The following is a 17,471-nucleotide window of genomic DNA, read 5'->3' on the forward strand; positions in this document are numbered from 1 at the left end:
ATGTCTGTTTACTTTCGTTTTTCGTTTATTTATGTCACGGCTGCGCTCTCCTCTATGGGAGAGCCGGCCGCAACGGAAAAGTATGCGGCCGGGCCGCTTCAAAGCCGCCGCGGCTTATACCGCAGCGATTCTCCTGGCGAAATCTCGCGGTTTTTGCTGCGGCCAAACCGCGAGATTTACAACGGGAATCCGCCCTGTGTGAATCCTGCCTAAGCGTGTTGAAGAAAAAGATGAGGCAATCATCTCCTGGCTTTATTTAAGAATACTGTGTTTACAACAAGTTAAGCCAAATATCTGAGTCCGCGTATTATTCCACACCTCACCTCTCACAACTACAAGGCCACTGGCGTCAGAACTAAAACAAAGTGAAAAAAAAAAATAAAAAAAATCACAATTAATCGCCCACAATAAAAAATAGCGCTCACTATACTTCCGGTATTTGCAATCGCATCTGTGACAGAACCTCCGACCAGAGGTTCCAGCGCAGATGTGAAACCAGCCTTTAGACTGCCAATGCAATGAAAAAAAGTGGAAAGCTCCAGCACCATAAAAACAATGGTCCGCCCTACTTAACTGTTGGCACAACACACTCAGCCAAAAGGCGTTCCCCAAGCTCCTCCACACCCAGGTACAACCAAGGGACTTGAAGATGGAGTAGTGTTCTTTGGCACTCTTTAAAACATTTTTCCATCGCTGAACTGTCCAATTTTCGTGTTTTTCAGTACATTAAATCTGAGTGAAAAATAACTACTTCTGCAAAAAACAAGCCCTCATAGTTATTTTGATGAAAAATTAAGACATTATGATTTTTTTTCTAAACTCATGCAGGAAAAAACAATGAAGATAGGGTGTCGATAGGCTCAAAAGGAGTAACAGAACTAACAAAACGGCGTCCCATAGGCTGGTTTCACACAGCCAAGAAACCCGTGCAAGATGTGCTTTGCGTGAATATCAATTTTGAAGGGAGTCAAACACGAGCGATGTCCTATCTCTGCGCGTTCCTTGGAATGCATTGCCCATTGACTTCAATGGGACCTTTTATGCATCGCATGGCTCTCGCATGCCATGCGAGGTTTCCTATTAAAATGAATGGGAAACGCTTCTGTTCCTCTAGTGTGCGTGAAATGGAACTTCACAGGTGTGCTTTCCTATTGGAAACCACCGCAAGTATTTTAACCCATGGGTGATCAGACAGCTTCCCATCGTTATCCGTTGGTCTGAGTAAGAAGAACCCGTCTGTTTTGTAGTTTTGCCTGGCAAGAAACAGATCTATGATGGGTCCCCCCATCATTCTGAAAACATCTGAATTTAAACATCATTCCACCTGGCTGAGGTTAACTGCGCTCAACTCATCTGCCACTTTGTTCTCCTTCCCCTTAAGATGTACTGCCATCAGAGAAAGGAGGTCGTTCTCTGCTAACAAAAATATAGGCTTGCCAAGTCCATCAAGAGTCTGTGACAAGTACCTCCATGTTGGCTGACATGTACTGCTGCAGTGGTGTTGTCTCAATAAATCTTCACATTGAGGCCTGAAACCTGAGGAAGGGAATGTAGTAACCTAGTATATTGGGCTGAAAATAAAGACACATCTCCGTCCAGTTCAGCCCATTATCCTTCCAATGTTGACCCAGAGAAAGGCAAAAAAAACCCCATTAGACAGAAGATAATTTTCCTCCTTTTAGGAAACCAATTTCTTCCCATCTCCAAATCATCTGGCAATTGGAATAAACCCCAAATCATCAACCTTTCTGAATTAATGACTATAGCATGTAATATTGTAATGCTCAAGAAAGGCGTCCAGGCCCCTCTTGTACTCTCTTATGGAATTCACCATCACCACTTCATCAGGCAGAGAGTTCCATAGTCTCACTGCTCTTACAGTAAAGAATTTGCTTGGTGTAGAAGCCTTCTTTTCTCCATGTGGTGCAGAGTGTTAACACAGCAGAAATGCAAACTAAGCTCTCTCTCACGACCCGTGTGGTTCAGGTAGCCGGCTCAAGGTTGACTCAGCCTTCCATTCTTCCGAGGTCAGTAAAATGAGTACCCAGCCTGCTGGGGAAGGCAATGGCAAACCACAGTGCATGAAAAACAGTCTGCCAAGAAAGCGTCACGATGTGGCGTCACTCTAGGAGTTAGTCGTGACTCGGTGCTTGCACCAGGGGACTTTACCTGCTATGTAGGTGTAGAAACCTTCATTCCTCTAGATGTAGAGGGCGCCCCCTTGTTACAGTCCTCGGTATAAATAGATGGGTGAGATCTCTGTATTGTCCCCTGATATATTTTTACTGTTATTATGTTGCCTCTCAGCCATCTTTTTTCTAAACTAAATAATCCCAATTTTGATAACCTCTCTGGGTATTGTAGTCCGCCCATTCCATTTATTACTTTAGTTGTCGCCTTTGTACCAGCTCAAGCTATGATATGTCCTTCTTGAGTACTGGTGACCAAAACTGTACACAATATTCCATGTGTGGTCTGACCAGCGACTCATAAAGAAGAAGGACAATGTTCTCATCAGGTGCCCCTAGACCTCTTTTAATGCACCCCATGTTCTTATTTGCCTTGGCAGCAGCTGCCTGACACTGGTTGCTCCATTTTTTTACAATTACCTACTCTACTTGGCCATTAATAGGACTCATGTCTACAAGATTATGTGGTTGCTCCTGAGAGCAGTAACATATGGTGAACTGCACACATTCTTCCACATCAAAATGGAGTCTTATAATCAGGAAGTTTTAGAGTATCCACCTTCTACAGAACTGATCGAGGGGTGCTGTAAGAGGTGATGGATAAAATAACAGCAGCCCAGTAAGTACAGCCGGGCTTACAGAGTCAGGCACTTCCTAGCCACCGGGCTCACAGGGTCAGGCACTCACTAGCCACCGGGCTCACAGGGTCAGGCACTCACTAGCCACCGGCCCTACAGCCGGGCGCACAGGGTCAGGCACTCACTTGCCACCGGCCCTACAGCCGGGCGCACAGGGTCAGGCACTCACTAGCCACCGGCCCTACAGCCGGGCTCACAGGGTCAGGCACTCACTAGCCACCGGCCCTACAGCCGGGCTCACAGGGTCAGGCACTCACTAGCCACCGGCCCTACAGCCGGGCTCACAGGGTCAGGCACTCACTAGCCACCGGCCCTACAGCCGGGCTCACAGGGTCAGGCACTCACTAGCCACCGGCCCTACAGCCGGGCTCACAGGGTCAGGCACTCACTAGCCACCGGCCCTACAGCCGGGCTCACAGGGTCAGGCACTCACTAGCCACCGGCCCTACAGCCGGGCTCACAGGGTCAGGCACTCACTAGCCACCGGCCCTACAGCCGGGCTCACAGGGTCAGGCACTCACTAGCCACCGGCCCTACAGCCGGGCTCACAGGGTCAGGCACTCACTAGCCACCGGCCCTACAGCCGGGCTCACAGGGTCAGGCACTCACTAGTCACCGGCCCTACAGCCGGGCTCACAGGGTCAGGCACTCACTAGTCCAGTAACTACAGCCGCGCTCACAGGGTCAGGCACTCACTAGCCCAGTAACTACAGCCGGGCTCACAGGGTCAGGCACTCACTAGCCACCGGCCCTACAGCCGGGCTCACAGGGTCAGGCACTCACTAGCCACCGGCCCTACAGCCGGGCTCACAGGGTCAGGCACTCACTAGCCACCGGCCCTACAGCCGGGCTCACAGGGTCAGGCACTCACTAGCCACCGGCCCTACAGCCGGGCTCACAGGGTCAGGCACTCACTAGCCACCGGCCCTACAGCCGGGCTCACAGGGTCAGGCACTCACTAGACACCGGCCCTACAGCCGGGCTCACAGGGTCAGGCACTCACTAGTCACCGGCCCTACAGCCGGGCTCACAGGGTCAGGCACTCACTAGTCCAGTAACTACAGCCGGGCTCACAGGGTCAGGCACTCACTAGCCACCGGCCCTACAGCCGGGCTCACAGGGTCAGGCACTCACTAGCCACCGGCCCTACAGCCGGGCTCACAGGGTCAGGCACTCACTAGCCACCGGCCCTACAGCCGGGCTCACAGGGTCAGGCACTCACTAGCCACCGGCCCTACAGCCGGGCTCACAGGGTCAGGCACTCACTAGCCACCGGCCCTACAGCCGGGCTCACAGGGTCAGGCACTCACTAGCCACCGGCCCTACAGCCGGGCTCACAGGGTCAGGCACTCACTAGCCACCGGCCCTACAGCCGGGCTCACAGGGTCAGGCACTCACTAGTCACCGGCCCTACAGCCGGGCTCACAGGGTCAGGCACTCACTAGTCACCGGCCCTACAGCCGGGCTCACAGGGTCAGGCACTCACTAGTCACCGGCCCTACAGCCGGGCTCACAGGGTCAGGCACTCACTAGCCCAGTAACTACAGCCGGGCTCACAGGGTCAGGCACTCACTAGCCCAGTAACTACAGCCGGGCTCACAGGGTCAGGCACTCACTAGCCCAGTAACTACAGCCGGGCTCACAGGGTCAGGCACTCACTAGCCCAGTAACTACAGCCGGGCTCACAGGGTCAGGCACTCACTAGCCCAGTAACTACAGCCGGGCTCACAGGGTCAGGCACTCACTAGCCCAGTAACTACAGCCGGGCTCACAGGGTCAGGCACTCACTAGCCCAGTAACTACAGCCGGGCTCACAGGGTCAGGCACTCACTAGCCCAGTAACTACAGCCGCGCTCACAGGGTCAGGCACTCACTAGCCCAGTAACTACAGCCGCGCTCACAGGGTCAGGCACTCACTAGCCCAGTAACTACAGCCGCGCTCACAGGGTCAGGCACTCACTAGCCCAGTAACTACAGCCGGGCTCACAGGGTCAGGCACTCACTAGCCCAGTAACTACAGCTGCGCTCACAGGGTCAGGCACTCACTAACCATCGGCCCTACAGCCGGGCTCACAGGGTCAGGCACTCACTAGCCCAGTAACTACAGCCGGGCTCACAGGGTCAGGCACTCACTAGCCCAGTAACTACAGCCGGGCTCACAGGGTCAGGCACTCACTAGCCCAGTAACTACAGCCGGGCTCACAGGGTCAGGCACTCACTAGCCCAGTAACTACAGCCGGGCTCACAGGGTCAGGCACTCACTAGCCCAGTAACTACAGCCGGGCTCACAGGGTCAGGCACTCACTAGCCCAGTAACTACAGCCGGGCTCACAGGGTCAGGCACTCACTAGCCCAGTAACTACAGCCGGGCTCACAGGGTCAGGCACTCACTAGCCCAGTAACTACAGCCGGGCTCACAGGGTCAGGCACTCACTAGCCCAGTAACTACAGCCGGGCTCACAGGGTCAGGCACTCCCTAGTCACGGGCCCTACAGCCGGGCTCGCAGGGTCAGGCACTCACTAGCCCAGTAACTACAGCCGGGCTCACAGGGTCAGGCACTCACTAGCCCAGTAACTACAGCCGCGCTCACAGGGTCAGGCACTCACTAACCACCGGCCCTACAGCCGGGCTCACAGACTCAGGCACTCACTAGCCACCTATGACGTCCTTACAGCTGCAGGCATCGCGCAGGACAGCTTATGTACTTGGGTCCTCAGCAGGGACAAATCAGGCGCTTGCTACAGGCAGCTCTTCTGGAGGGGTCCTTGCTGCGGCCACAGCAGTCGGGAGGCGGATGTAAAGATGGCGGACGTGCTGAGCGTTCTGCGTCAGTACAACATCCAGAAGAAGGAGATTAACGTCAAGGGGGACGAGGTGATATTCGGGGAGTTCTCATGGCCGAAGAACGTGAAGACCAACTACGTCATCTGGGGGTGAGTGCGGCGGCCGGACATGTGCTGCCAGCTGTGGCCGCGGGGTCCTGGAGGCAGCCGAGTGCGGGCGGTGGTGGACCCTAGGGCTGCGGCTGCCCGGTGACTGCGGTGTAGTCTCCCCGGGGCAGGAAGTAGTCGGTTACCGGCAGACATCTGTTACAGAGAGCCCCCAGTACGGTGCCGCTGCCAGCAGTGTAGGGGAGAGGCTGCAGCTGCTCAGGGCTCCCAGTAAGTTCTGTCCCAGATGGAAACCCCTCCTTCACCTGATGGGTTACTGCACCTGCCGTGGCTTCCCTCCTTTCGCCCGCAGTCTACGGCCGGCCGCTCTCGCACCTGTACTTCTTACCGCAGCATTGTGACCGCCGGGATAATGGCGGTACGACGCTCCCAGTGTTTTCAGTGGGGCCCGCAGACCTGCGCTCGAGTGCGGCGTCTGTAACGCAGTGATTTACGAGCGCGGTCTTCTATTTTTGCGTGTCTTAGTACTTTTTACACCTCTCACCAACCGCCACAGTGATGTGTTTATAAAGTGCTATTAAACCCGGCGACATGCGGGGAAAATGGCGCAATTTTGAACGGCGTGTTCTGAAGGCATGTGTGAGACCGGTCTGAGTCTCCTTAAGGAGAGATGATGCCGAACCAGGTGAGAGGAGGGCATGTAACCCCTCGGGGCCCGACGGGTGCCGCTGCTGTCCAATCTGAGGGTTAGCTCTGTCTGGTGAAGAGCATGGAGTAGATCTCTGCCATTGGTGATCGGCTCCTTGTGACCACCAATGGGTAGTGGTACTCCATGCTGCAGGTATACGGTAGTAGCATCCCTACAGATGAGAGCCCTGGAGGTGGGCCTTCTTCCTGATTTGTTCTCCAGTGTCAGCTGCTCCACAGCGCCTCCCCTCTGCGGAGTGACGACTGTCTTTTTCTGATTGGGCGCAGAGGGGAGTTGCTGTTTGCAGGGACCTTCAGAAGGAGGGGACTACCTTCAGCGTCTACCAGGATGGAGGTCCATCACACTTATGTTTTAAACTGACTGATTCCGGATTCAAAACAACCGGATTAGAATTGTGGGATCTGTGATTGTCACTCGCGCCAACGATCCGTGGTATTCCACATAGACTAAAAAAATATAGAATATTTGCATATCCGCGAGTGGATATAAAACGGCAGCATGTTCTATTTTGTGAAGCCAATGGCAGCTGTCCGACCTGCGGCCTATCCACCATTGACATTGCAGATAGGCCGTGGTCACCCGCGTCATCGCCCCACGGACTAGGGGCACACAAGGTGATATGAGGTCTACCATTGACAACAATGGGAGAGAATCGGTTAACCTCCACCGTGGCGGAGGATCCCTGCACCCCCGAAGTGATGCCAGGCTGTTTTGACATAAAAACTCCTTGCATTCTTGGGGAATTCAGGAGCGTGATATGGCGGCGGGATACACAGCCCTATATGGCGCTCACCCATTTGAAGTTACTCTAAGGCTCCATGCACATATAGTGTATTTGCACCCAAATCTGCATGTTAAATGTGGATTTTGACCCAGATTTCACCTCTTCATATGTAGTGATATCCATTGCAGAAATATAGGTGCTGCAGATATAAAACCTGCATGGCAGATCTATATAGATTCTGCCCCGTATGGGGGAGCGGTGCTACATGTCATCCCCACAGCCTGGACCTCATTAGACGCTATGACCGCGGAGGCTCGCAGATGATCACACACAGTACGGAGTTTGGGTGATTGTGTTTGTTTACATTTTCCGTGCCGTTGCTTAGCGATGACACCGGTGCTCGCAGCTCATACACAATGCTAGCTGCGGATGGGCTGCAGGTCAGACGCCTCCATTAACTTCAATGAAGGCCGTCCACTTGGATTCCACACCAAAATAGAGGATGCCGCCATTTTTCTTCCCATCGCAGCATATGCCATTCCGCGAGGGTGAAGGAAAAATCGAAAGTACGAGCCTCTCAATATTTTACCACGGATCGTCTGTATGGATCGTGATGGCAGAATCCACAAGACGAGCCCGGTTGTGAGAGACCAGCCTTACTCCGAGCGACTATCATCCGTCCTGTTGCCCAGAAAGGTTTTTGGAGTGTGAGCGATGGAGAATCGGCCACCATTACTTCTATGAGGAATCATTAGGAAAGCATGAACCGCCTCTCCAGGCAGATGCCTTCACAAGGTGTTCATATATAAACCACTATTTGGGTTGTTTATAGTCGTTTACGCCAGTTTTTACACAAGCAGAAATTTGTACCAAAATTTGCAGCTTTTCAGCGTTTGGCGCTGGCCTTGCCTATTTTGTAAAGAAGTGGGTTGGGCTTATTGGAAGGGGCGAAGCCGCCCAGACCTACAGGTTTATGTGTAATTTACGCCAGTAAGGCCGCTTTCACATCTGCGTTGGGGGCTCCGGATTTCTGCTCCGTTTAGAGAGTATGGAAAGGGGGATCCCCTACCTGAATGGCCCCATATTATGACTGGACCAAACTATGACAAACAGACCCCATTGACTATAATGGGGTCCATTTGTTTTCCGCTAAGCTGTCTGGCATTTTACCAGAAGCGTTGCATGCATGTGAAAGCACCCTAACTGGCGTGGCATCACCTACCCGGTGGCAAATGTTTGGAACTGCTCCGTGTCTCCATTGATGATCGGTCATGAATATAAACAGCCCAGAAGGCCCCTTTAAAGGAACCCTGCAGACAACTATTCTACACTAGTGGGTAAAAGCCAATCCTCGGTGAATCCTGCATTGTAGCGGATGTTGTGAGAATCCTCTGTAGTTCAGATTATTTTTCTGCGCTGATATTCTGTAATCTGAATTGTGGGGAAAAAGGAACGGATATGTCAATTCTTGGTGCAATTTATGCACAAAACCAGCGTGGCGTGGCGGCACGCAGAGTCACCCAATTGTGGATAGATTCTGTACGGAAATCCACAATAGAAATGAAAATGTGCTCTGTGTCGGCGGTCCACTGCGAATTACACTGTCAGATCAATGTGGACGGGCTCTTATGGGCTGTAATTACCAGCGTCGGCCACATGACTTGTCCTAGAAAACTCTGTAAACTTTTCTCAGGCAACTCGTTTGTGTGTGTGTGTGCTTGCTGCAGAATGTGGGCCGGCGGTATGTAGTATGAGGCAATGCCAAGTGTGTTCTACCGTTACTGAATGCCCTCTCGGTCGCTTTTTAAAGACTACACCAACCAAAGTCCGATGCCAACCAGTTGGCTGTGGCTTATTCCTGCTCCGGGTTGGCTGTAGTTGGTGTAACTTGGCCATGTTTCCTGTGTCTTGGGCCGGGCTCACACGAACGGCTCAGATTCCGTATATGGGAGGCCCGGCAACAGATTCCGGCTGTGAGCCCGGCCAGTCACCCTGCGTACCTGTATTGCGAATTACGTGGCAGCTCACCGGTTGTTATGCACATTGTTTTTGTTTTTTTCTTCCCCTTTGTATTCCCGTGACGTCGCTTAGCAATGACGTGGGTACCTGCAGCCCACACGCAATGTTAATTGCAGATGGGCTGCAAGTTGGATGCTTCCTTCAATGGAGGCCATCCACACAGCAAAAGAAAGCATGCTGCAATTTTTCTTCCGCTCGTGAAATACACAATGTAAATGTGTTCCGTAAATCAAGCACCGTAGAGAGCGGCCCGTACCCTCCGCTGCTCTCTGACTCCAGCAATGATTTCTTGGCCCATATGACTGCTGTAGAGGTTAGGAAGGGGAGAAGTCTCTGTTGATATTGCAGTAATGTTGCAAATTTGCCATAATATAAAATTCCACTGCAAATTTTGTAGCCTTTCCTTCAAAATTTGCTCTAACGGTGTTACTCTTGACTCGACATCAAGTGTGGAACCGTCCGCTGATCTCGGCCCGCGCATCACTCCTCTCCCCATTACTGCTGATACCCACAGCACACTGGAAACTGCAACTGTAGATTTCAGCTTTATTTCACTACTGAGCCTATAGGGAGCCGGCCCATGACTTTACATCTAAACAGAGTATACCCCAGTGAGGTTCTCCATTCATTCTACCTATGACCATACATTAGGGCTGATCGGTCCACTCTGCGGACCCTGAGGAGAACCAATGCCAGGAAGACCTTTTAGATGAATTGCAATTTACGACGATGGGCCCTGGATATCATTAACGGGTGTTGGGGGTTATTGACTACGGACAAGGATCCCAAGGGAGTTATTTCTGATAGACCACAATGCACCTCCCGTAAGGCCCCTTAAAGATAGATTGGTTCATAGCCATTCTCAAGTCTCAGACTGGCGAATAGTTGGTTGAATCAGAACCCCCTGGGCAGGTTTAGGTGCGCTAGGTGTATTGTGTGCCCTTGTATCTTCCAACTACATCTGTTAATTATATTAATCAGGTTTACTACATACAAGTAGTTCTTGACAATGTTCTTGAAGCAGATTTAGGCCCCATTGCCCACTTGTAGAGCCCATGAGCAGCCAAAATCATATAGAACCCCGAAAACCCCATTTTGAAAACTAGACCCCTTAACAAATTCATCTAGGGGTGTACTGTGTATTTTGACCCCACAGTTTTTGAATGAATCTAAGCAACGCAGAAGGAAATAATTACAATTTTCATTTTTTTTTTGGCAATTATGTCATTTTTAAAACCGTTTTTTTCCCTGCAGATACATTTTTGTACAGCGTACTTAGGAATTAAGACTTGCACCCCAAAATGGACCCCCTGTTAGTTCTGTGTTCAGAAACATACCCATTGTGGCCCTAATCTACTTACAGGACACATGGCTCGGCCTATAATGGAGGGAACACCCGTTGGCTTTCATGGCACAACTGAATAAATTCCAGGCCCCATTGCTCACTTGTGCGAAAAAAAAATTGCCTCCCTAAAAATAATTTCTTGTATTTCTTGACCACAATGGCAGGGCTGTGGTGTAAAAAGTGGCGCTCTGTGAGGTGCGGCGGTCTCACAGAGAAGGCGTTCAACCAGCTGCTCCTGGAACTGCAGGAAGGTGAGCGTTCCCGGGGCTTCTTGTAAATTACGTATCTGAATAACGCCGGGCTCACACGGCCGTATGTGGAATCCTCTTACGGAGGCCCGCAGCATACCCAGTTGTGAGCCCGGCCATAGTGCTGTGTGCAGCCGTATAATGTACTGTGCATAACTGCTTACTCACACAGGCGGTCATACGCAGTACACCTTTATTTGTTTGTATTTCTCGCAGCGTCACCTAGCGATAACACGGGAACTCGCAGCCCGTATACAATGTAGTTACATATGGGCTGCGGGTATATCCGTGACCATAGAGCACAATGGGCTCTGTCATAGATATCTGGAGTAAAATAGAACATGCTGCGTTCTGTTTTCTGTGAGTGGATTACGTAATTCCGACCCACTAATTTGAGTGGAATTGTGTAATCCAATGCATGTGATTGATCCGCGTATTACCACAGATCAAACGCATGCAGTATCCGCAATTTCTGTCCGGTCATGTGAAACAGGCCTAATTTAGTTGGCTACCTTTTTATCACATGACCGGGGACCCATCAACGAGGCCACAAGTCACTGCTCCAGGCACTCTGCGACCGTTCGTCACCGAGAACAAGGAGGTTTAAAATTTCCCAGGCTCCCCGACTCCTGCGCATGTGTCCGGCTGTTTGCTGGCGGGCGCATGCGCAGAAGCCGGGGAGGGTCCGTGGAGGAGGATCGCATTGGGGTTCAAATGTGGAGGCTTCCGGGAAGATGTTTCATCTCCTCTCACTGATCGCTTTGGTGAGGAAAGATGAAACTTCAACTTTTTTTTTTAACCTTTTACATGATCGCCATTATCCATTGGATAACAGCAACCATGTGACCAGTAACGGCATACCACGACCCCCCGTGACCTCTCCAAGCTCTTGGCTACCTTTGGTAGCCAGGAGAAGGGAGATTTTTAATTTCCCGGGCAATCCTTAACTTTTGTGCATGCACCCGCCATTATGCTGATAGGTGCACGCGCCGAAGCCGGAGTAAGGTCCGCGGATATAGATCCTATCGAGGGACCTTAGTTATGTAATTTCATCTCCCCTCATGGATACGATCTGTAAGGAGAGATGAAACTAACTTTTTAAACTTTTTTTTAAAAAACTTTTCAACTTTCCGATGGATAACAGTGATGACGTTGCCAAGAACCGCGTACAGCGGTCTCCGGTGACCTCTCCCTGCACTTGGCTATCTTTGACAGCCGGGGGCAGGGGAATTTTAAATTTCCCAGGGCTTCTGCGCATGCGCTCCACATCGGTGCATGCGCAGAAGTCCACGGCGGGTTCCGATCTCCGACGGACATCATGGGGGACAGGGGTCAGTATTTTTTTCACCTCGCCTCATGAATCCGATCTATGAGGGGAGGTGAAACTTTTCACTGTTTTCTTTCCCTGCTTTTTTTAAACTCTTTTCCGTATATCCATTGGATAACGGCGATCACGGTCCCCGGCTACTTTCAGGAGGCAGGAGATTAGAAATTTACTGGGGCTCCTGGCCTTCTGCGCATGTGCTCATGTAATGACGCCTGGCACACATGCGCAGAAGGCCGGCGTCGGGTCCTGGAGGACCAGATCAGCGAGGGATAGAACAAAGGACAGGCGTGAGTATTCTCAGCTGATCCCATGGATCCGATCCATAAGGGCAGCTGAATCTTTAACTTTAAAAAAAATTTTTTTTGTACTTTAATGTGATTAGTGCTATCCATTGCCGGGGGGACGGCTCCCCGCAGCCCAGGATGACAGCTCCATGTTGTCAGCTGCCTGAAGCTGTCACGTCCATAGCCCATGTGGCTTTAATACCTGCAGAAAGCATGTTTTTACATCCTCAGGGATTAAAGCCCACTTTGCTAGGACGTAAAAACACTATGGGCTGGTCACTAAGGGGTTAACTGAAACTCATTAACTTTCTGTAATCCCTATTTAGATATGGGTTTATTTATTAGTGGGAAGCTTGCTGGAAATTGGGCAGAAATATAACCTTACAACGTACTATCTAGTCGCTTATTTTTGGTGCTATAATTGCCTTTTATGGGACATTTGCCAACCTGCTAAATTTCTCTTCTACTCAGATTAAGGCCTTCTGTACATGGGCGATATTTCACTGCGTTACCTGCGGCGATAATCCGCACGTGGGTAACGCAATGAACGCTTCACTTGACAGGATACCATCCATCATCATGATCACATCAGTGGGGGATAGCGGACATTCCTGCTCTCCATGTCCGTCCTTAGTTGACGGGGTCATCGGAAGATATTCATACTACCTATATGGGAGAAATGTGTTGGTATGTGGTGCTGGTCTTGGAGTTTTGTAGGGTTGGCCTCCGTTGAGAAGTGTCGCTCTTGTCGGGGTGATTGCTCCACAGTTAGGCAGGGTAATCGTATGTCCTGTATAGGGTCAGTGTGCTATCAAACCATCGCCTGCAGTATAGGTTGGCTGTCCCTGGAACGTGTGTGTGGTGTACCGTCAGCAAATGGTGAGTACTGCAGTAATACCAGCTGTATTACCCTTTAGGGCGGCTACTCATGAGCGTAATTCACTGCAAGGCACCTGCATGTGACAGTCGCGCCACACGTAGCAGGTATGCTATGACATTGCGTACTTGCTGCAGCCCGCCGATTGTCATGCACGTTGCAGGGATATTGTTCCTGTAGTACTTCCATAGTAACATAAAGAAAAAAATTCTCCTAAGGCCTTGTTCGCATGAGCGCCGTTTCCATGCATTAGAGGCGTGTGGAAAAACCTCTTCTGTAAGAACCAATGTTTTCCTGTAGTAGCATTCACATGAAGGCATTTTAGACACACTACATACTCGCACCAATGAAAGATAGGACATGCGTGGCTACAATGCCCGCATCTAAGATCTGTACTGCTAGAAAAGATAGGACCTGACCTATCTTTGGTGAGGTGCACAGGAGTTTCCATTGACTCCTATGGGAGCAGTAGTCTATGGAAACTCCTGTGCAGGAAAAAGATTTCTGCCAACCGAGGGAATACACCGCTGCTTACAGCAGGACATTTAAGACATGCTGGCCAGAAGCACATTTTAAATTGCCTGCTGTAATATCCTGTTAGTCCTGGCAGGGATGAGTGTCCTCCCCGAGCGTTTCCCTACTCCCCGCAGGGACTAAAAGGAATTTATAACGGGACATTTAAAATGTGCTTCTGGGTAGCACATTTTAAATGTCTTGCTGTAAGCAGTGGGGTATTCCTCCACCCCACCTGCCATGCAATTCCCCAGCAACAAGGGGCAGTAGGGGACGCCCTCCACTTCTCTCCCCAAAGTGGGAAGAGAGGAGGCGAGGTTGCAGGGCTTCCCCAAGAGCATGGGAGGGGTGGGGCTAGAAGGATCCACCCTCTAGTCCCACGCCCTCTTTTTGTTTTTGCTGTGGGGAAACCCTGTGAGAAGCCCTATTACCTGGCCCCCTCTTTAAACCCACCCACTATGGGGATATCCCTCGGGGATCTCCAGAGCAGTGAGAGACAGAGCGAGGCTATACGTTTATCCCCCATAGCAGGGAGAGAGCGGGGCTATGGGGGATTAACCCATAGCAGGTAGAGACAGAGCCCCCCCCCCCCCCAGTTTCTCTCTGTGTCTGTAGCACAGCAGAAGTATCATGTGAATACGCGGCCGTGTCATCTGACACGGCCGTCTGATCATGCGCTATACTGCACATGCGCTCTGGCCCTCCATGCGGGACGCGCACAAAGGATCCGGAATGGTAAGTATGGGGGTTTTGGGGGGCGACGTGGCGGACTGCGCTGCGATAGTCCACTGGCGGAGTCTGTCACGGTCGTGGGCATGAGCCCTAAATGATCATGTTGGTTATCCTGCAGTGTAAGCTTTAACAGTGGCACAAGTGCGGTTTGTTTGCCTACCAAAAAAGGAATAAAATATGATTTAGAAAAACTTTTATGTAACCAGAAATGATACCAATAAAATCTACAGCTCGCCCTGCAAAAATGGTACCAAACTTAAAGCTCCGGTACCTCTCCAATGAAGTCACGAAGCAGCATAAAAAGTTTTTTTATTTAAGTATGGAGTTGGAGGGGGGAGGGGGGAGCTGCGGGTGACGACAGCAAGAAAGACCGCAGCCTATTGCTTTACGTCTACAGTGCTAATATGTAGCATCGTTCGCACGTGTGACATGCAGGCTTGTTGTGGATTTCATCCCTCTATATTGACATTGGTTACTATCGTCTCTTTCCCAGTGGCGCTCCATTTCAGGATTTCGGCTTTTTGCATAATCATACATTGATTTTAAAGAGGATATGAAGTTGTTCCCCTATTATATAGAGATTGTAGACTTGAAGGAATTATAGGGCAACGGTCTTCCAACTAGAAGCTCTATAACTAAGTTGTGGTGCTTCTAATTTAGGTGATGTCTAGAGATGAGTGAGCATACTCGCTAAGTACAATTACTCGATCGAGCATTGTCCTTAGCGAATATCTCCCCACTCGGAAGAAAGGGTTCGGCTGCCGGCACGGGTGACAGGTGAGTTGCTATGAGCAGGGGGGGGGGGGGGGGACAGAGGGAGAGAGCGAGGTCTCCCCTCTGTTCCTCCCCACCCGCCGGCAGCCGAATCTTTGCTCCCGAGCGCGCAGGTACTCGCTAAGGGCAATGCTCGATTGAGCAATTGCCCTTAGTGAGTATGCTTGCTCATCTCTAGTGATGTCCCTTGTTCCTGTGGTGTCCCCTGATGAAATCAGTGTGCGCACAACCGGGTTGACTCTTTTTCAGAAGACCCTGTGTGTGCACTTCCATGGAGATGACTAGGAGTGTGGGCAAAGCCGTCTGTAAAGGGTGTGCACTAACTTCTCCAGAGTATGAAGAAAGACTTCTCGTCCTTAAACTATACTAACCATAACTTAATTTATGGTGCTTATAGTTGATGACCAGTTCTGTTTTTTGTTTTTTTTTTCTCCCCCAAACTGATGATCTTTTGGATGGGTCATCAATAGTTGATGGATGGCGGTCCGTCACCTGATCGTTCAGCCCGCTGTCTGCACAGGGATTGAGAGCATCGGCTTCACTCCCATTAAAAACGGTGAGCATTGTTCTGCTCTTCCACTTCCTGCTTCTCTCATGGTCGATAAGTCCCATCCAGTCCTGACTAAGAGGAGCAGGAAGTGGAAGAACAGCGCGGTGCTCCCATTGATTTAAAGGGGAGAGAAGCCAGCAGTCCCACTCCTCTGACCAGTGATGATGATGTCCGGGCCATCGCACTGACTGTGGGCCAGACGGTCAGCTGATGGACAGGACTCCTATTTAACTGACGACTATCTAGAGGAAAAAGCCCAAACAACCCCTTTTAAGCTTTACTTGACTTGCAATATTTGTATCTGTATTGCTATAATTAATATTTTTAATTAACTGACCTTATTTCTGTTTTTACTTGCAGGACTGGAAAGGAAGGACAGCCAAGGGAATACTACACACTTGACTCTATCTTGTTTTTGCTCAACAATGTCCATCTTTCCCATCCTGTGTACGTCCGGCGAGCTGCAGTAAGTATTGCGGCATTTTGTTTAAAAAGTAATAAAATGTTTATTGACCTTCTTCCTTTTTTAAATGCTGGTTATGGCTTTGGTTCCTAGAATGTGGGGTGATATTAGTTTGCCCTTTTAGCTGCTAGACCCGGTCATCTTTTTACAGACACTTTAGGACTGGTTTTCCAGGTGATGGGTAACTCTATTTCAGATTTATTGACAGAAGAAAAGAAGCAATGCCGTGTGCTTCGGTCTGTCCCACAATTCATCCCTAAGTATAGTATTGAGATACAGCATCTATTCTCTGTGTATGAGGTAGCTTCCGAAGAGTAGTCTTCCAGTAAGGTCGGTCTTGTACGACCGGCTTTAAATTGCAGATGATATACGGTATTCCGCACACAGCAGGTTTTTTTATTTTTTTTGGGTGGAATCGGTAGCGCTGGTGGGCATCTGCGGTCATCCGCAATACAGAAAGCAAAGGTGCGTGAGGTCGCCAGTTGGAGCCGTATTTCGCTACGGATTTCAACTATAAACTAAGTGAGGAGACTCAAATGGCCATGCACACTCCTCTGGGTAATATGCAAATAAGGGAGATGGAATAAATGCTCAACAGTGCCACCTATTGAAAGGCAGCATTCCTTCAAGCCAAAGTCAGACTTTTTATACAAGCCTTGTTACAATGACTGGGAATTAAAAGCAAAGCCAGACTCCATGTTTCTGACCCCCGTCCCAGGCCTCTCACTAGCAAAGCCAGACTCCTACTGTACACTGATGAAGGGCAAAAACCCTGAAACAGCTGTCTGTACATGGAGTCTGGCTTTGCTTTTAATTCCCGGTCATTGTAACAAGGCTTGTATAAAAAGTCTGACTTTGTCTTGAAGGAATGCTGCCTTTCAATAGGTGGCCCTGTGGAGGATTTATTCCATCTCCCTTATTCGCATACTACAGATTCCCACATGCGGAATCTGGATCGCCCATGTGACACCAGCCTAAATCCCTGCCTCCTTTCCATGGTAGCCATTGTTAACAGAGCCTTAGAAGCTAATCACACTGTCTTTAGTTCCATTCATTCTATGCACAGAGTTCCAAATTGTCCCTGCCTGGCCGCTGGTCTCCACATCTATGATGCTCAGAGTTCGGGTCTGAAGACCCGCTTCTTAGCCGGGACAAACTTCAGCACTCCATATGTAGAACGAACAGAG

General features: G+C 50.3%; 1 protein-coding gene across 1 annotated transcript in view; it reads left to right on the forward strand.

The window, feature by feature from the left end:
* Positions 1-5,565: 5,565 nt before the first annotated feature.
* Positions 5,566-17,471, forward strand: part of CDC73 (cell division cycle 73) — a 71,002-nt gene continuing 59,096 nt past the window's right edge. Inside the window, exons 1-2 of the mRNA XM_066597112.1 lie at positions 5,566-5,761; positions 16,182-16,287. Coding sequence (XP_066453209.1) covers positions 5,631-5,761; positions 16,182-16,287 — 237 coding nt within the window. The 5' untranslated portion in view covers positions 5,566-5,630. The remainder of the gene's footprint in view (positions 5,762-16,181; positions 16,288-17,471) is intronic.

Source organism: Eleutherodactylus coqui, chromosome 3 (genome assembly GCF_035609145.1).
Source record: "Eleutherodactylus coqui strain aEleCoq1 chromosome 3, aEleCoq1.hap1, whole genome shotgun sequence".
In the NCBI taxonomy this organism is placed as follows: Eukaryota; Metazoa; Chordata; class Amphibia; order Anura; family Eleutherodactylidae; genus Eleutherodactylus; species Eleutherodactylus coqui.